This window comes from Nannospalax galili, unplaced genomic scaffold, assembly GCF_000622305.1.
Source record: "Nannospalax galili isolate Female #2095 unplaced genomic scaffold, S.galili_v1.0 scaffold189, whole genome shotgun sequence".
Taxonomy (NCBI): domain Eukaryota; kingdom Metazoa; phylum Chordata; class Mammalia; order Rodentia; family Spalacidae; genus Nannospalax; species Nannospalax galili.
Genome location: NW_008360331.1, coordinates 6366585 through 6388165, shown reverse-complemented (window position 1 = coordinate 6388165; position 21581 = coordinate 6366585). Strand labels below are relative to the sequence as shown.

Below are 21581 nucleotides of genomic sequence, written 5' to 3'. Positions count from 1 at the left end.
TATATATATATATGGATTTATTAGATTGGTTTAGAGGGTAGACTTTGAGTAGTCCAACAATGGCAGCTCCATATTGAAGAGGCTGAGATTGCAGTTGTTTCTCAGTCCACAAAGCTGATGTCTCAGCAGTCCCAATCTGGCACTGAAGGCCTGATGGATTCCAGGAGATCTGCTAGTCTTCAGTATATGTTGGAATCTAATAAGTCAGTCACAGCAGCAAGAGTAACTGACCAATGAAAGCTCCCTTCCACCATGGCCTTTTATACCTGCTTCCATCAGAAGGTAATGCCCTTATTTAAGGCAGGTCTTCCAGCATCAAATGATCCAATCAACAAAGTTCCTCTCATTTCACTTAATTCCAGATCCAGTCAAGTTAACAATCAAGATTGGCCATCACAAGTCCACATCTTGTCAACTTGACACCTAATTGCATCTCCTTATGTCATGCTTAATTTTCAAATGAAAACAATGGCAAGGTCATAATTCCACCTAATTACATACACCATAATTCCCATGTACAATCGCAAGCACATTATAGATCTTAAAATAGGTGGTAAGGTTCTTGAAGAATGTTTACTCCTTTAGTATCTCATAACCTAAATATGTTAATATAGATTTACAATATAGTCACATAACACCTCAATTACACATTTTTAAAAAGGATGAACAACATATTCCTAATCAAATAGGACAAAAACACTCATGTCAATTACAATCCTTGTTTCTGTGGCTCGTCATATGGTCTCAGCTGATATTTATAACTACCTTCCTCTGCTACCCATTCTGTATTTCCTCTACTATCAGTGAGCACCCTGCAGGTCTTGGCTCTTTTCCAGGAGGAGTGACCCATACCTTCATCCCTGAAGGGTCTGGGCCATTTCTTGTCCCATTTAGATTGGGTTGTTGAAGTTTCCCATTGACATTAATCATAGGGCATGGCAGCACCAAAATACACCCTACAGAATCTTATGTCTTCCAGACATAATCCTCCCTACCTACATTGTGGAGAAGCAGCCCAATTTTCCTCTGGTAGTCTGGATGAATCACCCCTACTAATACTGCCTGTTGACTTATGGCATCAGTAGCCCAAAGTGGCCTGGGGGAAGTCTTAGCTTCCAATTCCATGGACTGTGTTGTGTCTCCTTCCTAGAAGAAGCACTCATCCCTCTGGAGCCAAGACTTCTAGACCAGCAGAGCACAAAGTCACAGGTACAGGAAGCAAAAAATTTCCTCATGAGTCACTAGGGATGATAGTGAGTGAAGTCATTCCCAATTCCACCCCTTGATTCCAGGACCCCTGAATCCTGGTTGTAGGAGAAACAGTACCATATATTGATCCTGATCCAAAGCATATACTGCCTTCTGGAGAACCCTGTCCCAGCCCTCCAGGCTATTGCCACCTAATTGGCACAGTAACTGTGTCTTTGAGAGGCCATTCAGTTGATCTACCAAAACAGCTGCTTCAGGATATTGGGGAACATGGTAAGATCAGAGAATTCCATTACCATGGGTGCACTGTCACATTTGTTTGGCTGTGAAGTGAGTTCCCTGATCAGAAGTGATGCTGTGTAGAACACCATGACAGTGGATAAGGCATTCTGTAAGTCCCTGGATGGTAGTTTTGGCAGAAGCATTGAGCGCAGGAAAGGCAAATCCATAACCGGAATAAGTGAGGACAAAGCACTGTCCCCTCTATGATGGAAGTGGTCCAATGTAGTCAAACTGCCACCAGGTTGCCAGCTGAACACCCTGGGGAATATTGAAGTATCAAGAGCTCAATGTTGGTCTCTGCTATTGGCAGATCTGGCACTCAGTAGTAGCTGCATCCAGGTCAGCCTTGGTGGTGGGACTCCAGGCTATCCAGCCCATGCATAACCTCCATTTCTACCACCATCGTCACTTTGTTCATGGGTCCATTGGGCAATAATGTGGATAGCTAGGGAAAGAGGTTGACTGTTCAAAGAGTGGACCATCCAATCTACTTGATTATTGAACTCATCATCTACTGGAATCACCTTTTGCTGAGCATTACATGAGATACAAGTATCTTCACATTCTTTGCCCGGTTGGAAAGATCCACATACTTCTTCCCCAAATGTCTTTCTAACCAGTTTTCAAATCATGCTCCTTCAAAGTCCCCAATTGTGGCCATTCCATTTGGGCTGCCTTCACGGTCATGGCCACTCACTGCCACTGCCCAATCCCAGACCCCAAGGCTGGTGAGGAGGCTGTGTCAGTAGAGCTGCATTCTGACACAGGAGACCAGGTTCAGAGACACAGATCTACTTTAATGAAGAAACAGCAAGCTTATATAGGGTTCTTAAGTCATTCAGGAGAGAGTACAATGATCAAGTCATACATGGGCAGTCAGCTTAGGTTTCAGTTTACAGTTTCATTTTACTGATTGGTACTAGAATTCCTGTAAACCAATTGATCAGTCCTGTGAGGGAGGGGTAGTTGGTTCCCTGGGGTTAGAGGGCCATCTTGTGTCCCCAAAAAGCTGTTTATCAAAGCAAACTAACATACTCCAACATCTCCCCCTTTTTGTTTAAAAGATGGGCTACTCTGAGGTCCAAACTGGGGGTCCAAACTGGGACTGTGGCAAGGCTGGTGCAGTATGAAGAAGGAAGAGGTCTACTGGATGAAGCAATTTGGGTAATGGCTAGACCATCTTGGAATGTGCTCACAAGACCTGAATGGACAATCCTGTTGGCATCGTCTCATCTGACCCAGGGCCTTCAAATATATATTTTCATTCCAGGACTCTCTAAGATCAACACCCGCATTGTCTGAGCCAAGGTAGTTCCCAGAAAGGCTCCCAGCAGGACAACCCAAGTTGTTTTAGGCCCGTTGCATGGCTGTGGCCATGATTTTTATATTTTTTCTAAACCTGGGTATGGGCATGACTGGGGGTAGGGGGTAAGAAGCAAGGCAGTGCCATCATAAGCTGAATCATAGCAAGCTGGTCTCTAATAAAGTCAAGTAAGGCTCTTAAAAGAATTGGGCCACAGGTTTAGGCCAGAAGGAGCAAGGCCAGAGGCCCAATTAAGGCAGAGAGGAGTGTTGTGAGCCAAGAAGAATACTGGAATAGTGACTCATACCAGTTCTGGTTCTTTACCCTGGTCTGTTCTCTCTCTAAGATCCTTTTGCAGACTAAACTCAAGGAGTTCCTATGACACCAGAATGATTAGCATAGAGACAGCACTGTTCTCCCAGAGCAACACATAGTACTCCCTGTTGAAGGAGCAAGAGGTCCAGGCCCCTTCTATTTTGTAAGTGACCTTGGCAAGGGAGGACAGGGAACTCTCAAGATGTTCTGTAGCAGTTTGTAAATCTTTTAAGTCCAAATCAATAGCCATACTAAGGGCATTATAATTTTTGTTTTGTAGGATCAGTGCTGATGTTCCTAACCCTAGGGCTCTGGCAATACTGATCCCAAAAAAAGTGGTGCCAGCAATCACCGGGGCAGCTGCCCTCTTATGGCGTGAATGTTCCAATGGGGAAAGCTTAAGGACCATCTCGTCCCCTGAAGAAAGGTTGACTCTTGGGGTTAGCTGGGCTAGCAGGCACCATGAGGGGGCAGAACGGTTGAGAGTGATTAAGTGGATACAAGGAGTGAGCCCAAAAGAACAAGCCCACCAGGCATTGGGAGGAGGTCATAAGTAAGATTCATTAGAGGGGAGGTAGGCAGTCTGTTTCTGGGGCTGTGGTGTTGGGCTCCCTTCTCCATGGGTTGGGTTTCTGGTTTTGTCACCATCTGTGAGGCCAATATGTCTGGAGTCGGGTGCATAACAGGTAACTCTGATGTTTTGGGCCAGGATCCTGATGGGGGCTGGAACATTATCTGGAAAGACACAAGCATAGCCTCACCCCTGTGTTAGGAATAAATGTGGGCCCTTCCATTCTCCTGTGAGGGGTCCTTCCATCTCACCATGGGGGTTGGAGTGGGATGAGTGAATGCCCCCCAATGCTTTATTGCTGGTGGGAAGCCATTGGAGTCAAATTTTAGAAAATTTAGGACAAATAGAGCTTGTTGTGTAACAAAATTGGGATCCTTATACCTGGGGCCTTTGTCACTGTCTCCCCCTATTTCTGTATGTGTTTAATGAGCAAATCATTCAACGATTACATGTAGTAGGGACCATTATCTGTTTTTAATTGCCAGGGAACTCCTAAAAGGACCATGGCATATATAACGGTTTTTATGGCATGGGAGGCAGTCTCGCCAGAGCAGGCCAAAGCAAAGTGGGCAGCAGAGTAAAGATCAATAATATGATGAATGTATTTTAGTTTACCAAAAGGGAAAATGAGTTACAGCCATTTGCCAAATCTTATTAGGACTGAGGCCTCTGGGGAGAGTCCCATCAGGTTGTAGTGGCCTCAGGGGCACAAGGGGGGCACACAAGGAACATGCACGGACCAGATGTTTGCAGCTCTGAATCAGCAAAGTAGGTAGGAGCCTATGTATAGCTTGGGGAGAACAATGGAAGTGGGTGTGGAAGTCTCTGGCTATTTGTAAGAGAGCAGGATCCAGGCTAGCATCCATCACTAGTCTGTCAATACTAGCATTACCTTCTGCCAGAAGCCCTGGAAGATTGGTATGGGAGTGCAGGTGTTGAACATATCAAGGGGTGGAGCACTGCTCAAGCAGCAACTGTAAAGAGGAGAGCAATAAATCAAGGGGGCTGTGGTAAGGTCAGAAGGCTGCAAATGCCAGATTTTGTATAGTTTGAATCACATAGGCACTGTCAGAAAATATATTGCATGGAGTTGTGGGGAAGTCTTGAAAGACTTGTAACATAGTGGACAGCTCTCCAAATTGTGCTGTTCCTTGAAAGGAAAGGATTTTTTTTGTGAAGAGAGCTGTCCCTCATGGAAGACCATGTAACCAAATTTATGTTTGCTAGAATCTGTGAAGATTAGAGGAGCCTCAGGAAAGGGATTGCGTTTTGGAAATGCCTGGGGAAATAAAGACAAGGGAAGCTGTTTTATTCCTTGGAGGAGTCCATACTGGGGGTAATGATTATCATATTTTCCCTGATAAGTTAGTAGGAGAGCCTGAAAGCCAGGGTCATCAAGAAAAAGTGCTTGGAGCATGGGGAGAGGAAGAGGGAGGACCAGTGACTCTGGGTCGCAGCCATACAGAAGGCGGGAGGTTTGAATGAGCTTTAGGGCTATTATTGCCCAGGCCTCAATTACAGGAGGGATTTTATGCAATTGACTCCAAGAAGAGTGGACCCATATCAATGGTCCCTGGGCTTGCCAAAGTGTTCCCATAGGGGTGTTTTTTGTTGGAATGACTGATGCCTGGATAGGCTGTCCAGGTTGTACCCTATTAACAAATGCTTGAGACAAGTGTGTATTTATTATTGTTATAGCACTTTGAGCCTCAGGCGAGACCTTGCGGGGGGTGGAGGCTGTATCAGCACCCTGCAAGAGGTCAAAGAGCTATGTAATCACTTCTGTGGATATGGGTAGAAAGCCCCGTATCCAATTTATGTTGACACAGAGGGTGTGTGCCTCAGAAAGGGTGATCTTATTGGGTAAGGTAAGAGCAGCGGCTATAGGGCAGATGACATCTTGAATAGAATGGCCCAGAAAGGTATATGGGACATGTAACTGAATTTTATTTGTAGCAATAGTGAGGCCCAGCACTCAGAGATTTGTTTTAAGCTTTTGAAAATCTCCTTGTAGGATCTTAGGGTCCTTATGGACAATAAGAATGTCATCCATATAATGTAAGATATACGCCTCAGTCAGCAAAGGTCTGCATGCAGGTCACATAATATTGGCAAATAGTGGGGCTGTTTTTCATTCCTTGTGGAAGGACCTTCCATTGATAACATTGGACTGGGAGATTATGGTTGGTGGTGGGCACAGAAAAGGCAAAATAGGGCTTGTCATCATCATGGAGAGGAATAGAGAAAAACAATCCTTAATATCTATTATAATTGCACATTCTTTAAGAATGGCAGTTGGGTGAGGCAATCCTGTTTGTAGGGTTCCCAAGGGATCCATGTGATCATGACTGGCCCTTAAGTCATGTAAAAGTCTCCATTTCCCTGACTTTTTTTGAATAACAAAAATAGGACAATTATGGGGGCTAAGAGAGGGCTCAATATGACCCAAGGATAATTGTTCTTGAACCAAAGCTATCAAGTGGGTTAGCTTATGTGAAGGGAGAGGCCACTGCTCCACCCATATTGGAGTTTTTGTATTCCAGGTCAGTTTAAGGGGGGGGTGGTTTGGGCAACAGGGCAATGGCCATTAGAATTGGGGGTGAGGATGGGGTGCATTTCCTGTGCACTGGTTAACAATGTAATCATCATAAAAGGCTTTGTCATCAGTGGTCAGAACATCCATGCTAGTAAGAATATCCCTCCCCCACAGATTATGAGGAAGTCCTGTGGCTAAAAGCAGCTTGATTGCTCTGGTGTTGCCATCCGGATCAGTCCAGACCACAGGGCATTGGACCTGTTGGTTATTTTGTAAGCCTCCAACCCCTTGTATGGGAGGTCCTGGCTTGCAGTGCCAGTGAGGCAATGCCTCTTCCTATCTAATTATTATGACATTGGCTCCAGTATCAGTTAAGCCTTTAAATTTATGTCCATCCAGGGTAAGCTGCATTCTAGGCTTATGTAGATTGACAGGCATTCTGTGAAAAAGAGGGCATCTCATGCTTGAACCTGAGTCCATGAGGGCCCCACGTTGGGCACCAGCTGCAGCCGTTCCATTTGGGCTGCCTTCACAGTCATGGCCACTCACTGCCACCACCCGATCCCAGACCCCAGGGCTGGTGAGGAGGCTGTGTCAGCGGAGCCACATTCAGACACAGGAGACCAGGTTCAGAGACACAGATCTACTTTACTGAAGAAACAGCAAGCTTATATCGGGTTCTTAAGTCATTCAGGAGAGAGTACAATGATCAGGTCATACATGGGCAGTCAGCTTAGGTTTCAGTTTACAGTTTTGTTTTACTGATTGGTACTAGAATTCCTGTAAATCATGTGATCAGCCCTGTGAGGGAGGGGTAGTTGGTTCCCTTGGGTTAGGGGGCCATCTTGTGTCCTAAAAAGCTGTTTAACAAAGCAAAATAACGTACTCCAACACCCAACCATCCAGCCAAACCACAGACTACAGCCCATGAATCAGTATTTAATTGCACTTCCAGCCATTTCTCCTTCCAAACAAAATGCATGACCTTGTGCACTGACTGAAGTTCTGTCCACTGTGAAGACTTTCCTTCACCAGTGTCCTTCAGGTTGTTCCAGAAACTGGCTGTAATGTTGCAGCTGTCCACTTCTGAGTGGTGACTGCATAGCGTGCAGAACCATTTGTAAATCAAGCCTTCATCTTCTCTTCCTCAGCCAACCAATCATAGAGCACACACCATGAAGTCATAGGTGCATGCTTGAGAATAAAAGGCTCTGTAACAGGAAGAGGAACCATAGGTATTTGGGCAACTTCTTCAGGCAACTTGCTTGTGCCCTCAGGGCCTGCTTTGGCCCAATCATGTATAACCACTTCATTTGGTAATGGATTGTTGCTGTGCATGTTGTATTTATGGCTTTGTGGGTCAGATAACACCCAGTTCATAATGGGCAGCTCAGATCACACGCTAACTTGGTGGCCATTGTCAAGCCTTCAGTTTCCACTAAAGTCCAATAAGCAGGCTAAGAGCTGTCTTTCAAAGGGAGAATAATTGTTTACAAATGAAGGTAGAGCCTTACTCCAGAATCCCAACAGCCTCCACTGTGATTTCCTATGTGGCCTGCCAGAGACTCTAAACAGCATCTCTCTCTGCCACTGACACCTCAAGCACCATCAGGTCTACTGGATCATATGACCTAAGTTGCAGAAGAGCCTGCACAGCATCCTGGACCTGTTGAAGAGCCTTTTCCTGTTCCAGGCCCAACTCAAAGCTATCTGCCTCTGAATCACTTGATATGTGGATCATATAGTAACACAGCAAGGTGAGGAAAGAGTTGCCTCCAGAATCCAAAGAGGCCCAGTAAGCATTGTGGTTCTTTCTTGGTGGAGAAAGAGGCCAGGTGCAAAAATTTATCCTTCACCTTAGAAGGAATGTCTTAAAGTATTTACACATACATTATAAAAAGAGATTAAAAGAAATTACCTTATAACAAGGGGACACTGCCCCTTCTAGACATCATACACTAAGAAAAAAGCCCTCAATCCTAGGAATGGACTCCCTCTTTAGAAGCTGTTGACCAGGGGTCCCATAGACCCTCAAACAAATACTGGTCATTGCCCCTGTTCTTGGTTACCCACCAGAACTCCACAGTAAAACCCTATTGCTGAAGTCACCACATACATGATCTGTAGAACAAGAATATCAAACTTGTGCTGACTTCAGAGTCTCATCCTCAGTGCTGGAAGGTGCTATACATGCTACTGGAAGGAAAAAGTAATCATCAACCCTATTCAGCTATGAATCCTGTGAACTCTAAGATCAGCCTGGCAAGATATGCCTATTGGTGCAATAGACGAACACTCTTTAATTGAATTTAAGGTCTGATTCCTGAGGCTAGACAGGTCACAGGACATAGGGGAGAACCTAATACCAGTTTTCTACTAAATAGTTATCATAGTAAATTAACTCCTAATGACTTACTGTTATACCCATAGATGAACACATCTCTCAGCTCTCACCAAAGAAGTTTCCTTATGCAGCAGATGGTGATTAACACAGAAACAAGAGAAAAAGAAAAATAACAAGAGGCTGTAGATTGCTTATCCCTGTATCAAACTTCTCCCTCCCAAGGCTCAGGGAATCATTGCAGAAGAGGGCAAGGAAAGATTGTAAGAACCAAAGGTTGTGAAAGACCACAAGGAATTAGTTTTCTAGGCAGCTGGTCAGTTACTCATAGTAACTCACAACAATGGTGACAACATGCGCAAGTCCCATGCAAGATTACACCAGAAAAAAAGAAATCCCAGCACAGATATGAGAAAGTGGGTAAGAAAGCCCAACCCAACCTAAGGAAATCATGGCAACAGATGGCTGCTGGGAGGGGCAGAGACAGTCTCTTTCAAGAATGGGACTCTTAGTCGGTTAACCAGGCTCCAGTGGATGGACCCACACTGAAGGACATTTGAGGACACAAATTAAACTGTATACATAATAAAGTGCAATAAATTTGCTGGGGGCAATTAGAGGAGTTGTGGATAGGGGAGGGGATCTAAAAACCAACAAATTATATTGTATGTAAATCAAAAAAAATTCAAAAATAATTATAAGTCCTCAAAATTGATCTGATCAACTTTTTCTGTACTCAGAATTATCATGCATTTGTGCAGCTCAGAAACATTTCTAGACAGTACAGGGTGGGGGAAAGTACATGTTTATTGCAATCTGTTAACAGCACTCAATAAGAGGAATGAACTGCATTTTGACAAGCTTTATAGTACTTTGGAAGCTAGAATATTACAAGTCACTGAGAAAATAGAAGAAATAATTAGTTTTCACACTACAGTGATTTTTATATCAAAGGTATTACTTATGTTTATTAAAAGAGTGAACAAAACTACCTCCATGGGATATGTTCAATTAACTCCTAGGATAAATTATATTTGTTTCTTAAAATAATTTCCTTTGAGAATGTGATGCCAAAATCACAATGTTATTTTCCTGAGAAATGATCCTTACTTGCAGAATGAAGAAAGTTTCTGTAGCTGATAGGCATGGCCAATGAATTCTCTTTTATGCATTGTGCTGCTGAAACTATCGATCAGCTAAATATTGGGTCTGTAATAAAACTTATACTCTAAATTTAAATATTTTCTCTTCATTCAAAGATTTGAAAATAGGGTAGGTTAGATGGATGATTCCACGGGTAAGGACACTTGTCACCGAGTCTGACAAACAATTTGATTCCCAGGACATACATGGTGGAGGAGATAATCGACTCTTTTGATCTCCACATACTCATGGCATGCACAGTTGAAGTGCACGCACACACACATGCCACACACGCAAAATAATAATAATAATTTTTATTCTTATTAACAAAATGTAATAAAGGATTTTTTAAATTATTTGAAAACATTCTCAGAATGATGACACATGCCTAAAGTTCCAGTACTAGGTAAACAAGGGCAAGAGGACCTCCAATCTGAGACCAGGCTAGGCTACATGAGGAGACTCCACAAAAAAGCAAGGTGCAAGGGCACATGCCTGCTTCTCAGCTACTCCAGAGGCTTAGGCAGGAGAACACTCATGTTTGTAAGTTTGTAAGGAACCTGGTCTGCATAGCAAGACCCTATCTCAGGAAGAAAAGGAAAGAAAAAAAATGAAAACAAAGCTTTTAAAATTTATAATTTATTTTTAAACTAAGGTTGCTTAAATTAATTTTTTAATTTAAATTTAAAAGCAAATATTTTACTTACTACAAAGCAATATATATTAACATAGAGAAAACATTTCAAAATGTGTGCGTGTGTGCATGTGTGTGTGTGTGATGTGTGTGCAGCTTCATGGATTCCGTGGCACATGTGTGAATGTCAGACAACTCTGTGGGTTTGGTTCTCCCCTTCCACCTTCATGTGGATTCTGGGGATAGAATTCTGTTCATCAGGCTTGTTCAGCAAGTGCTTTTTACTAGATGAGCCATCTGGTTGGCCTGAGAAAACTATTTTTATATTGAAGACATAAACAAAAGCAGACTTTTTATAAGCCTCAGGTAGTTACTCATATGTTATTTTCTCAGTGAGCTCTTCTCTGTGTCATTATCTGAAATTGCCCTCATGCCGCTCCCCTCTCCCCACAGCTTTCTAGCCATGTGCCTACCGCCTATGTTATTCTTTCCTTTGCCTTTCACCCATAAATCTCTCCATCTAGTTCCTCATTAATTCATAAATAGTATCTTATACCTAAGATTAAGCTCTAACAAACAAGAATATTTGGTTTTTTCTGCTGTATTGCAAGACCTATAATAAAGATTAATGCATAAGAGGCTCTCAGAACATAAATGTGACATGATTGAATAAATGAATTCTATCTTTGTGCCAAGATGACCCAGTTTGATAAAATAAATAGCATTCCTAAAATGTTGATAGAATTCTATTAATGTTAATATTCAAATTAAATAAACGTCTTTTCTTCCCATTTAGGAAATTTTAAACATTTTCACTTTCATTTGATGAACATCATGACAGATATTGATGCAGTTATTTATATCATAATAACCACATTAAGCAATCCTACAAATAGAATTTTGGGTCAAAGAGCAAGCATATTTGACACTTTCTCCCAAACTTCCCTTGGAAAATACTGATAGCAAATTACACTCTTACCTTTAAGTAGGAGAGTCCCCAATTTTCCACTCTCAATAGTGTTTTCTCTTACTTTCTTTTTAAAATTTAAAATAAGTAGGAGAGTCCCCAACTTTACACTCTCAATGTTTTCTTACGTTCTTTTTAAAATTGCTGAGCATTTCTCCCTCTCTCCTCCGCCAAACATTCCAAAAGCAGGTCAATAGGAGAGGTAAAGTAATGTTTAAGTACTTTTCCACTTAACAATTTCACATTACCTGAGTTGGATCAATCACAAAATCATTTACATATCCATGAATTAAAACTTGGGGTAATAAAAGGAGATTGCTTTATAATGTGATACACCTCATTTAATAATTTCTTCATTAAATGATTCTAAAGTGTTTTTATTGGTTACACAACATTTAATAGAATACAGAATACTGATTGCAAATATACTCTTTCCCTCTTTAATTTAGACTAATGGAAATGAGTTTTATCTTTCTTAAATATATGCAGTCAAAGAAAGGGTTTCCTTCCATATTTGTTAAAGTTCTAAGGTAATTTAAAATAAATACATGGCAATAAAATTTTGAGTCAAGGGACAAATACTCTATAAATCTATGAATTTTTAAAAATTATTCATATATTTATCACCTTTTTTTCTTTCTTTTTTATTACTTTTTTTTATTATTCCAAAGAGAGACAAGAGGTAGAGTGTTAACTGGAAGTGTCCATCTTCTTTCTTTTTTTTTAAAGTTTTGTTTTAATTGAGCTTTATAATTTCATACAATTGAGCTTTTTAAATTTCACTCCAATTGAGACCCCCTCCCCTATCCCTGCCTCCCCCATCCCCCTGCCAAACCCTATGCATTCTGCCATACAGGCTGAGTTCTATTCATTCAGGTGTTTGCAACCAATTGTCCTTTGGTGTAAATGCACCCACTGGGGTCTAGTCAGTCCATCCAGTTGTCACATGTAAGTCATACTCTCCCTCACCCAGCAGCAATCAGTCTCAAATAGTTCTCAATCTAGTGCCTCCTGGCCACCTATTTCTCACCTCCCCCTTGGACCCTTGTTTCACTGAGCTGACATGGGTCCCCATGGAACATACCAGAATAAGGGGTAGAGAGAGGGTTAATGCACACCTCAACTCTCACCAGTGAAGCTCCCTTGTACATCAGAGTGCAATGCACACAGAAGGCCTTATCTGCCCAAGTTTTGGAGAATAAGAGACTGTAGAATGTAGTATGGGACTCCTATATGGAACCTCACCCACCCACAGCTCAACGACCAATGTGGAAGAGGAGGCAGAAGATTGTAAGAACCAGGGTTGGTTCATGATTACAGGGAGGTGGAGGCTTCCAGGCCACTGGAGGCTTACTCATATGAGCCTGTGGCAGTGGTGGCATTTGCTGTGGGACCCACTTTCTTTTCTTAAATATTTTATCTACAAATATAAGAAGTCCAGTGATCAATTTTAATTTGCTAAGTCTATTCAGAAATAGAAAGATAATAATATACACTTTCTTTAAATTCTATGGAGCAAAGCCTTCGATTATTCTTAGTAATATTCTTAGTAATACCCAAGTAACAAATATGCATCCATACTTTTAAATAAGTTTTACCATTGCATTTATATATGTACATATATACATACAATATTCTACAAAATAATTCGATACATAAGAAGTTTTATATTCAGCACAAAAGGTCCTGTGTGTTGGTATTAAAGAAAAATAAAATTGCCAATGATAACAAATAGGGCAAACAATTTTCTCCTACTTTATTTCTAAAAACTGGATGATATTAAAGGACATCATTCATAAGATAAGCAATGACATGGAACAAACAGAACCAGTCTCGAGTTTTCTTGTAAATTTGTAATTTTTCATTTAAACATATTTGTCCCCAGCAAAAGTTAGAACTACTAAGAATCATAAATAAAATGAGCTAAATTCATTTTAGAGAAGAAAAACGATGCTAGTTAAATTTCTCATTGTTCTGACCTAATATTGCCAAGAAGCAAATTGAGGGAAGAACGATTGATTTGGGCTCATTATTACAGGGAAAGTATGGTGGCAAGACCCGCTCCTTTCCTTGATGCCTGTGGGTCAGAAAACAGAAAGGAAAAGGCCAGCGCTCAACTGGCATTCACCTTTTGTCCTTTTTAGTCAACCCACCACCTCAGGCCAGCAGAGGGCACCACCCTCATACAGGGTAAGTCTTCCTGCCTCAGTTCATCCTCTCTAAGAATGTTCTCAACCACACATCCTTAATACACATGCTTCACTAATGCCTTAGGCGTTTGTCAATCTAAATCAACTTGACAATCAAAATTAACTACCGCACCTGCTTTCCTAATATTGGAAAAAATAATCAAAATAACTTATGTAACTGACATGGTGTATTTCTTACGTAATACCGGTTTTCCAAATCAGGGTAAAGCATCATTCTCCTTTAATTCCTTTTGCATGCAAAGAGTGCTGGGTTTTTCCCAAGTACAATGCTAGATGACTTTATTAGCTTTTGTGAAATTGAAAAAAACGTCTTTAGGAAAATTGGGATACATAAAACCTTAGACAAATTTTACATCTGAGAAACAAAAATTTTAAATCTTTCACTCTTCTGGATTTTTTTTTCCCACCTTTGGAGAGAGAATCTATACACTTAAGGAAACAGTGTCACTGTAAATGAGATTATAATCATCCTTTTCAATATGAAAACTTTGACTTTTCCCATAGCTTTCAAAGAAGAATCTAGACTTACCTGGTCCATCATCTATTTTTCCCACATACCAAGGGGCTGCACTCAGAAAAGAGGAATTTTTTTTTCAGCCATTGAACTACGAGGTGGCATGTAGTTATGTTTAACTTGAGACATATCATATGATTTTTGAACATCATAGCTGCCTGGTGCTGGAATCATCTAGAAAAATTTTGATGAATAAGTGTAAGTGTATATTATGTGAAAATAGTAAGTAAATATAGGATAGATGTTTATACTCAGCAATGGTACAAATAGAAAAATATGAAAATGTATTTAATTAATCATTTAAAATAGAAATTATAAAGTGATTTCCCAAAATTTGCCTTTATAATAAAATTCAAGTGTCAAAAATTAATGTAATCAGAAGTATAAAATTTAGATTCAAATAATTTTTTAAATAGGCTACAAGACGTTGATCAAATTCTCATATTCAAGTTTAATAATAAACATTAAATTCCCAACAGTACTGAAAAACAATAAATATTTATTTTCATAAATGAGAAACTGTCTCTGCCTTACTGTTCTGCATGAGTTCACTTGACTTATTCTAGGAAAGGAGGCTGTTTCTTTCATTTCTGTTAAGTTCCAGGTAAGTTGAAAGCATCTGTTTTCATCACTTATTGTCCTTTACATGATATGTAGCTAAGATATTATGATAATAATTCTAAGCTAAAATAAAAATGTCATGTATTTGGTACATATTAATGCCTTAAAACATTCTTCAGTTACCTCAATGAAAACTGTAAAAATTCTTTCTGCACAACTTATTTTGTATACTATTTTTTTGAAATATATTTACTTACCTTATATATAAAAACTAAAACATTTTAAGTGTTAATGATTTACTGAGAGACAGGAGAGCATTGTGGCTCAGTGCAGGTTCCAAATATCTACTGTTTACTTGCTGTGTGATTTTAAGCAAACCGCTTTTATGATTCTCAGTTTATTCCAGAAAGTGAAAAAAAATCTATATCATAGTGTTCGTATGATGATAAAATAAGTTTTAAAATGTCAAAGATTGGGACTTGATTGTACAGAAGTGTTAAGGTAATCTTATTCTAGAAGAGCTAATTTCAATGCAAAATAAAACACAGGCTAACTAATCAGGGTTTGGGCTACCAGGAAAGATTTGAGGGGTTTGTTTCTTGTTTGTTGTTCTTTTTTTATTGTTGTTTGTTTTTTCTTCTCCATAGTACAAAAAATGGCAAAGCAAAAGACAAACCAAAGAATGGGAGAAATTCTTTCCATCCTTACTTCACACAGGGACTAACATTCAGAAAACCTCCAGTCAAAAAATAGGCTAATGAAATAAACAGATACTTTTCAAAAGAAGAAATACAAGTGACCAATAACTATTTCTAAAAGTGTTCAACATCCTAAGTCATAAAGGAAATTCAAACTAAAACTATTTTGAGATACCATCTCACCACATTCAGAATGGCTAGCAATCTGACAACAAATGGGAGAGAGGATGTAGGAAAAGAGGAACCCTTATTCACTGCTACTGGAAGTGCAAATTAATACAGCCATTATGGAGATCTGCTTGGAGGTTTCACAAAAAGTAAAAATAAAACTACCATATGATCCAGCTCATTCCTGGGTATATGCCCAAGGACTAGATAGCCAACCACAGAGATATTTGCACATCCGTGTTTATTGCTGCTCAATTTGTGATAGAAAGGAAATGCAACCATTTTAGATGTCTATCAACAGGTAAATGGATGATGAAAATTTGGTATGTAGAGAAAATGAATTATTCATCTATAAATAAAAATGAAATTATGAAATTTCTGGGAAATGGATAGACTTGATAAGTATAATATTAAGTGAGGTGACCCAAACTCAGAAAGAAAAAAGGCAAATATCCACCCTCATATGCCAATCCTAGCCTATAATGTATACATGCTATATGTAAACAGCTGTAAGTGTGGATATAGTGCAAAATTTAGAAAGACAAAGAGAGGATATTAGGTAAGGAGCAAAGACTGAATGCAGGGAAAAACTCACGAGTCATGAGCAAGGACAAAGCTCAGATTTTCCTAGTTTCAACTCTGTCATTTGTTTCTATTTTGGAGGTGGAAAAATTAATAAAAATATGATTGATAGTTAAATTGTAAAAACCTAAGTGAAGCTCCAGAGCGTCAGAATAGGCATCATAACCACATTGAAGTTCAGTGGGATGTATAGAGTTTGGGACAAGATAAGTATTTGTGTGACTTCCTTAAACCAGCTGTTTGATGTTTTTATTTGTGAGTTAATTAGAATAAAGTGATTTTATTTAAAAAATATAGGAAATTAAAGGTTCAAGTCAGTTAACATGTATCTGGACACTGGGATAGCATATTATTGAAGTCCCTCTAGGTGCCATACATGAAACATGAAACATACCTTCTATTCTTATGACATATTGCCACCCTTAGGCATAAACCAATGCTATCTTTCATTTCCAAAGTACCACTAGAGATTATTGTGTGTACGACAGGAGATTCTTACAGGAGACTCCACATTTCTACTTTAAGTCCAGTGTCAAACACCAAATGCCACCGACAGGTAGGACAACTACGAAATGCCCACAGCTGAGTTCTTCTTGGCTGCCTCTAAAGTAAGGATAATACAGGCAGGTGGAGATAAGCAACTGTGCACAACTTCCAATGGATTTTGTGTTTTCTGTGACATGTGCTTCTGTGGTATGTGCAGGTTAAGGTGGAAGAAAGCACAAAATCCCCAAAAGAGTCACAGGTACACATACCCTCAGAGTATTTAGGGAAGTACTATAAAGATCTATACTATGCCTCTTATACATTTCCATTTTTTTCCTCAGGATTCACTAGTTTCTGGGTCCTTTAACACTGGCTAATATCACTCCCTATTCCTTCTTACAAACTAAATGTGATTGGTAGCTTTGGCTACTTCTATATAGGAATCTTATTTTATGCCTAGAAACAAAAACAAATCACATCAGTGATAAGTTTTCTCTACCAATAATTAGTTCCTGTCTAGGAAAATTTGTTAACCTACTTATTTTAAATTGGATGTATTCACTGACTCTCCTAATTGATATATATTAATTTTCTTTGCTTCTGAACATCTCTATATGCAGTGTATTTACACTTCCCTGAAAACGTACTACCTATTCATGCTACTGATCTCTTCTTATTCTTCTTCAAGTTATATTTTATCTGAGTTAGGTATTAATATTTTAAATAGCTATCACAGCCTAATGATTAGTGTAACAAATATGGAACTTAGTGAAGTAACAAGAACATAAGTGATTCCTATACATAGTACCTTGAATGAGTTGAAGACCATGGCAGGAAAAAAATACTGTGTAGATAAGGTGATCAAATTTCTCCTGCAATCACTTGTACAGCACAGAAGATAGGAAAGGAATGTTCAGAGTGGATACAATAGGCTTTCCTCATGCCTTTCATTTTTTTATACCTAGTGTCTTAGTTTTGTTTTGTGTTGTTGTGATTAAAAATACCCTGACAAAAGCAACTTTAAGAGATAAAGGATTTGTTCAGCTTACAATTCCAGGTTACTATCATTGTAGGGAAATCAAGGCAGGAACTTGAAGAAGCCAGTCACATCCATGCCCAGAACACAGACAGAATGGAAGCACACATGCTTGCCTATACTCAGCTCACTCCCTCCTTTTCAATCAGTTCAGGGCCCAGCACAGGAAATAGTGGGCCTTCTTAGCTCAATTAACCCAATTAAGAAAATCCCTCACAGCATGGCCACAGGCCAACCTGATCCAGAAAATTCCAAATTGAGAATCTGTTCCCAGGAGATTCCAGATTGTGTCAGTTGAATTAAAAATAACCATCATTCTCAGTACTTAAGTCCTGTTCCTATGGTTAGGAAATTCCATACATTATACAGCAGAATATCATTCCCAACACAAAATCTAAAAATATCTGATTCTTATTTTCCTGTTCTCATTTTTTTAACTAGGGCATGAATCTAGGTCATAGGTTTAAATGCTAGCCTTTCAAAGAAATACTGAACATTAAAATTTTTATTCTCATGAGGGGACTGGCAGAGCTAGCAGACAGGTACTCATCCAAGAGACAAGACAGGAAAGTAAACTGACAGAGAAAATTAGAGATTCAAGAGAAAATGTCAGAAAATAGCAGATAAAATAAAGCACATGCTTGAATGCAAAGCACAGGGAAATCTAAGGTTCAGACTTCCTCCTCTGGAAAGCCAAGGCCCTGACTACACTGATCTGGTTCATGTTTATGAAATGCAGAGTGGAGCCCTGATGTTTTTTCACACTGCTAACATAACTGCCATTATCACTGTCATCTTGATAGGGATGAAAGGATCTATACAAACCTCACTTTCATCTCCCATGTCAGAAGAGAGATGCTGTCCAGAGATTTAAAAGAAAGCCTTCTAGTATGCTAAGTCCCAAACAAACATAAAAAGAATAATTCAAGAGTAATTGAATTGTTAGGTTTTTAAGTTGTGTTTCAGGCAGTTAAAAAAAAAAAATCACTGATTCTAACCCACTTGCAATGAAAGCAAATCAGCTTGTTGGTATTTTGGTGAAATTATCTCATAACTTTGTTAATTTTATTCAATACTGGTTAGTCAAAAGTCCATAAATTTGCTCATATTCAGAATCCTACTTTATTTTATTTTATTTTAATCAAATTTTACGATTCTCATACAATATACTTTGATGGTGTTTCTATCCCCTCCCCTCCCCACACCTCTCCTCACTAGCCCTCCCCACCCAGTCATAGGACTCAAGAGTCCCATCCCTGTAACACACTGTCTCTCCCGCTTCTAGCAGTCCTCTGTCGCCAAAAGTTCCTCAGGTTGGGTTGAGATTTCTTACCTATATCCACATGTCTGTGCTGGGATTTTGTCAGTTTGAGCTTACATAAGACTTGTGCTCATATGAGTGACTGATCAGCTGTCTGGAAGACTGTTTCCTTGTGGTTATCATCCCCTCTGGCTCTTACAATCTTTTGACCACCTCTTCCCCAGTGTTCCCTGAGCCTTGAGAGGTAGAGGTTTGTAATAATTGTTCTACTCAGGAGTAAATACTCTGGTCTTTTGTTCACTGCACATTGGTCAGTTGTGAGTTTCTGTGTCAATCACCATCTGCTACATAAGGAAATTTCTCTGGTGAGAGCTAAGAGATGCATTCATCCTATGTGTGTAGAGGTTGCATTGAAGATGCATCACTTAGTGTTATGTCTCACAGATACTTATTCTCTTCATTTGACCAGTTCTGAAACTCTGTAATGCTCTCCATCTGTTGCAAAAAGAAGCTTCTTTGATGGGGGGTGAGATATAAACTTGTCTGTAAATATGAGGGTACATATTTAGAATAAAGTAAGAAGTTACATTGGTTTAGGGATGTGGCAAAAGTAGGCGTTTCTCTAGGATCTATCCAGCCATGCATATTTGGCTATGTTTACAGTACCGCACATTACTTCCCTCCCATTGAGGGGGACTTAATTTGAATTATACAGCTGTTGATTACCCCCCAAGATAAAAGTGTCACTACTGCACCAATAGTCATAGTTTGCTGGGACAGTCATTGTTTTGGGGCTTTACAGCTGGATAGGACCATTGATTGGTTTTCTCCCTTGGCAGCTTGTAGAGTATCCTTGATACTGTGAGGGTTGCTCTTCAGGAGGGAGACATCCAGATCAGTTCCAGCTCAAATGCTCCAAGTCCTCTATCCAAAGTGTGGCCTGTCTTCAGCAATAGGGTCTTACCTTCAAGGTCTAGGAGACAATCAAGGACTGTGACAATAGCATATTTGATTTGGGAGTCTCTTCCCAACAACTCAAAGGAAGGTTTCTCCTGCCTGATGCTGTGTTTTTCGTTATATAGCTTCAGCTATACACATGCACTCATATATTTATTGTATACGTATTTTTCAGTAGGCATTTGAAATAATACATTTCTCTCCAGTTTTTCATACCATCTAAGCATTATTGATCTCTCCCTCACTTTTCTTGTATAACCCTCCCTTCTTTCTCCCCAGTTAAAGTATCTCCCTTTTTCTCTTTCTCCCTTAATAACACCTGCCTCCTACTATCCCTCCCCACACACATCAAGCTCCTTTCCCTTTATCCCCATGGTTCTTTTCATTTTTCCATTTTCCTGGTTCATGTGATTAGATCAGGATATATACTCACATCTAGGGATTTGGAGCTAAGATCCACAAATCAGAAGAAATATGTTGCTTGTTTTTCTGAGTGTTAATTCACTTAGTATAACAGTTTCTAGTTCCATCCATTTACCTACAAACTGAATCCTACTTTAACTCACTTTACAACCCAAGATTAATTCATCTGTAGCACCAGGGGCTACCAGCTAATTTCATCCAAATTCAGAATTTTTCCAATTTCAGTGTTTCCTTCTCACTTTGATATGCAAAATTTCCTATATGCTCTGACCTCAGCCATATGAAAGTCTACATTGGCTGATCTTCCAAAACTGTGATTATCAAGCACTGACTGTTAAAGGCCTCAGCCCATGTAAAAAAATGGAGTGAGCATTTGATCCATGAGTTGTCCATCATGCTGCAACAGTAAATAAATATTAGACTTAAATTTTAGAGTAAGAATAAAATTTATTTTTACTATACTACAGAAGATGATATGAACTCAGCCAGGCATAGTTGGTGTACAACTTTAATCCTAGCACTCAAGATGTAGAAACAGGAGCAGCAGAAGTTCAGTGTTATCCTTGGCTACATAGAGAAGTAAAGACGAGCCTGGGATACCTGAGACCCTGCCTCAAAAAAAGGAAAAGATAATAAAAAGATTTAAAAAGACAGTTTAAAGAAAAACTGCTATCTGGAAGCATCTCCACTTCAAATGCACTTTTCAATGGCAATGCTTCTGGATGGAGAATTCTTACTTGTTTTGATTGAACACATTCTCTCATTAATTTCTAGCCTCTGTTTCTAATGAGAAGTCTGCAGTTAATTGTAGGGTTTCCTCTATGTATAATTAGGATCATTTTCTTCTTTCTGCTTTCAAGATGGTAATTGTGATGTATGTAACTGTAAGCTTATTCTGTTTGGAATTCATTGTCTTTCTTTTTTTTTTTATTTTAATTAAAAGAAGCGTTTCATTACAACAGTATTAACCTATTCAATAACATTTTCCTGAGCTAGGGTAGATCTCTTTCAAAATTGGCTGTACATTTCTAGGTTTACAGATAAATTATTACACTTATATAATCTTTTACTCATTATAAACTCTATAAGACATAAAATTAAATGAGGTTCCAATGTTTAAAAAAGATCACCACTTCGTTGTCAAAACACACAGTTTCATCCAGAAAAATTCATTCCAGGGCTCTTGACATTGAGACGTTTTCACATGCATTTCTAATCTCTATATAAATGACTATTGCTGGTCGTAGTCGCCCACCTTCTGAGCTCCTCGGCATCTGAGCATGTATACAAACTCATCAGGTAGACAGCCTTCCTCTCCCACTAGAGCCTCCATACTCTGCCATCCCTGTCACTGTCCACTGTGTTGTCAGCACCCTCATCCATT

General features: G+C 39.4%; 1 protein-coding gene across 1 annotated transcript in view; it reads right to left on the bottom strand.

Moving 5' to 3' along the window:
- Stpg2 (sperm tail PG-rich repeat containing 2) overlaps window positions 1-21581 on the bottom strand; it is a 469738-nt gene that overhangs the window by 117693 nt on the left and 330464 nt on the right. Inside the window, 2 exon segments of the mRNA XM_008826204.1 lie at window positions 14041-14106; window positions 14109-14199. Of these exon segments, the coding sequence (XP_008824426.1) occupies window positions 14041-14106; window positions 14109-14199 (157 nt within the window).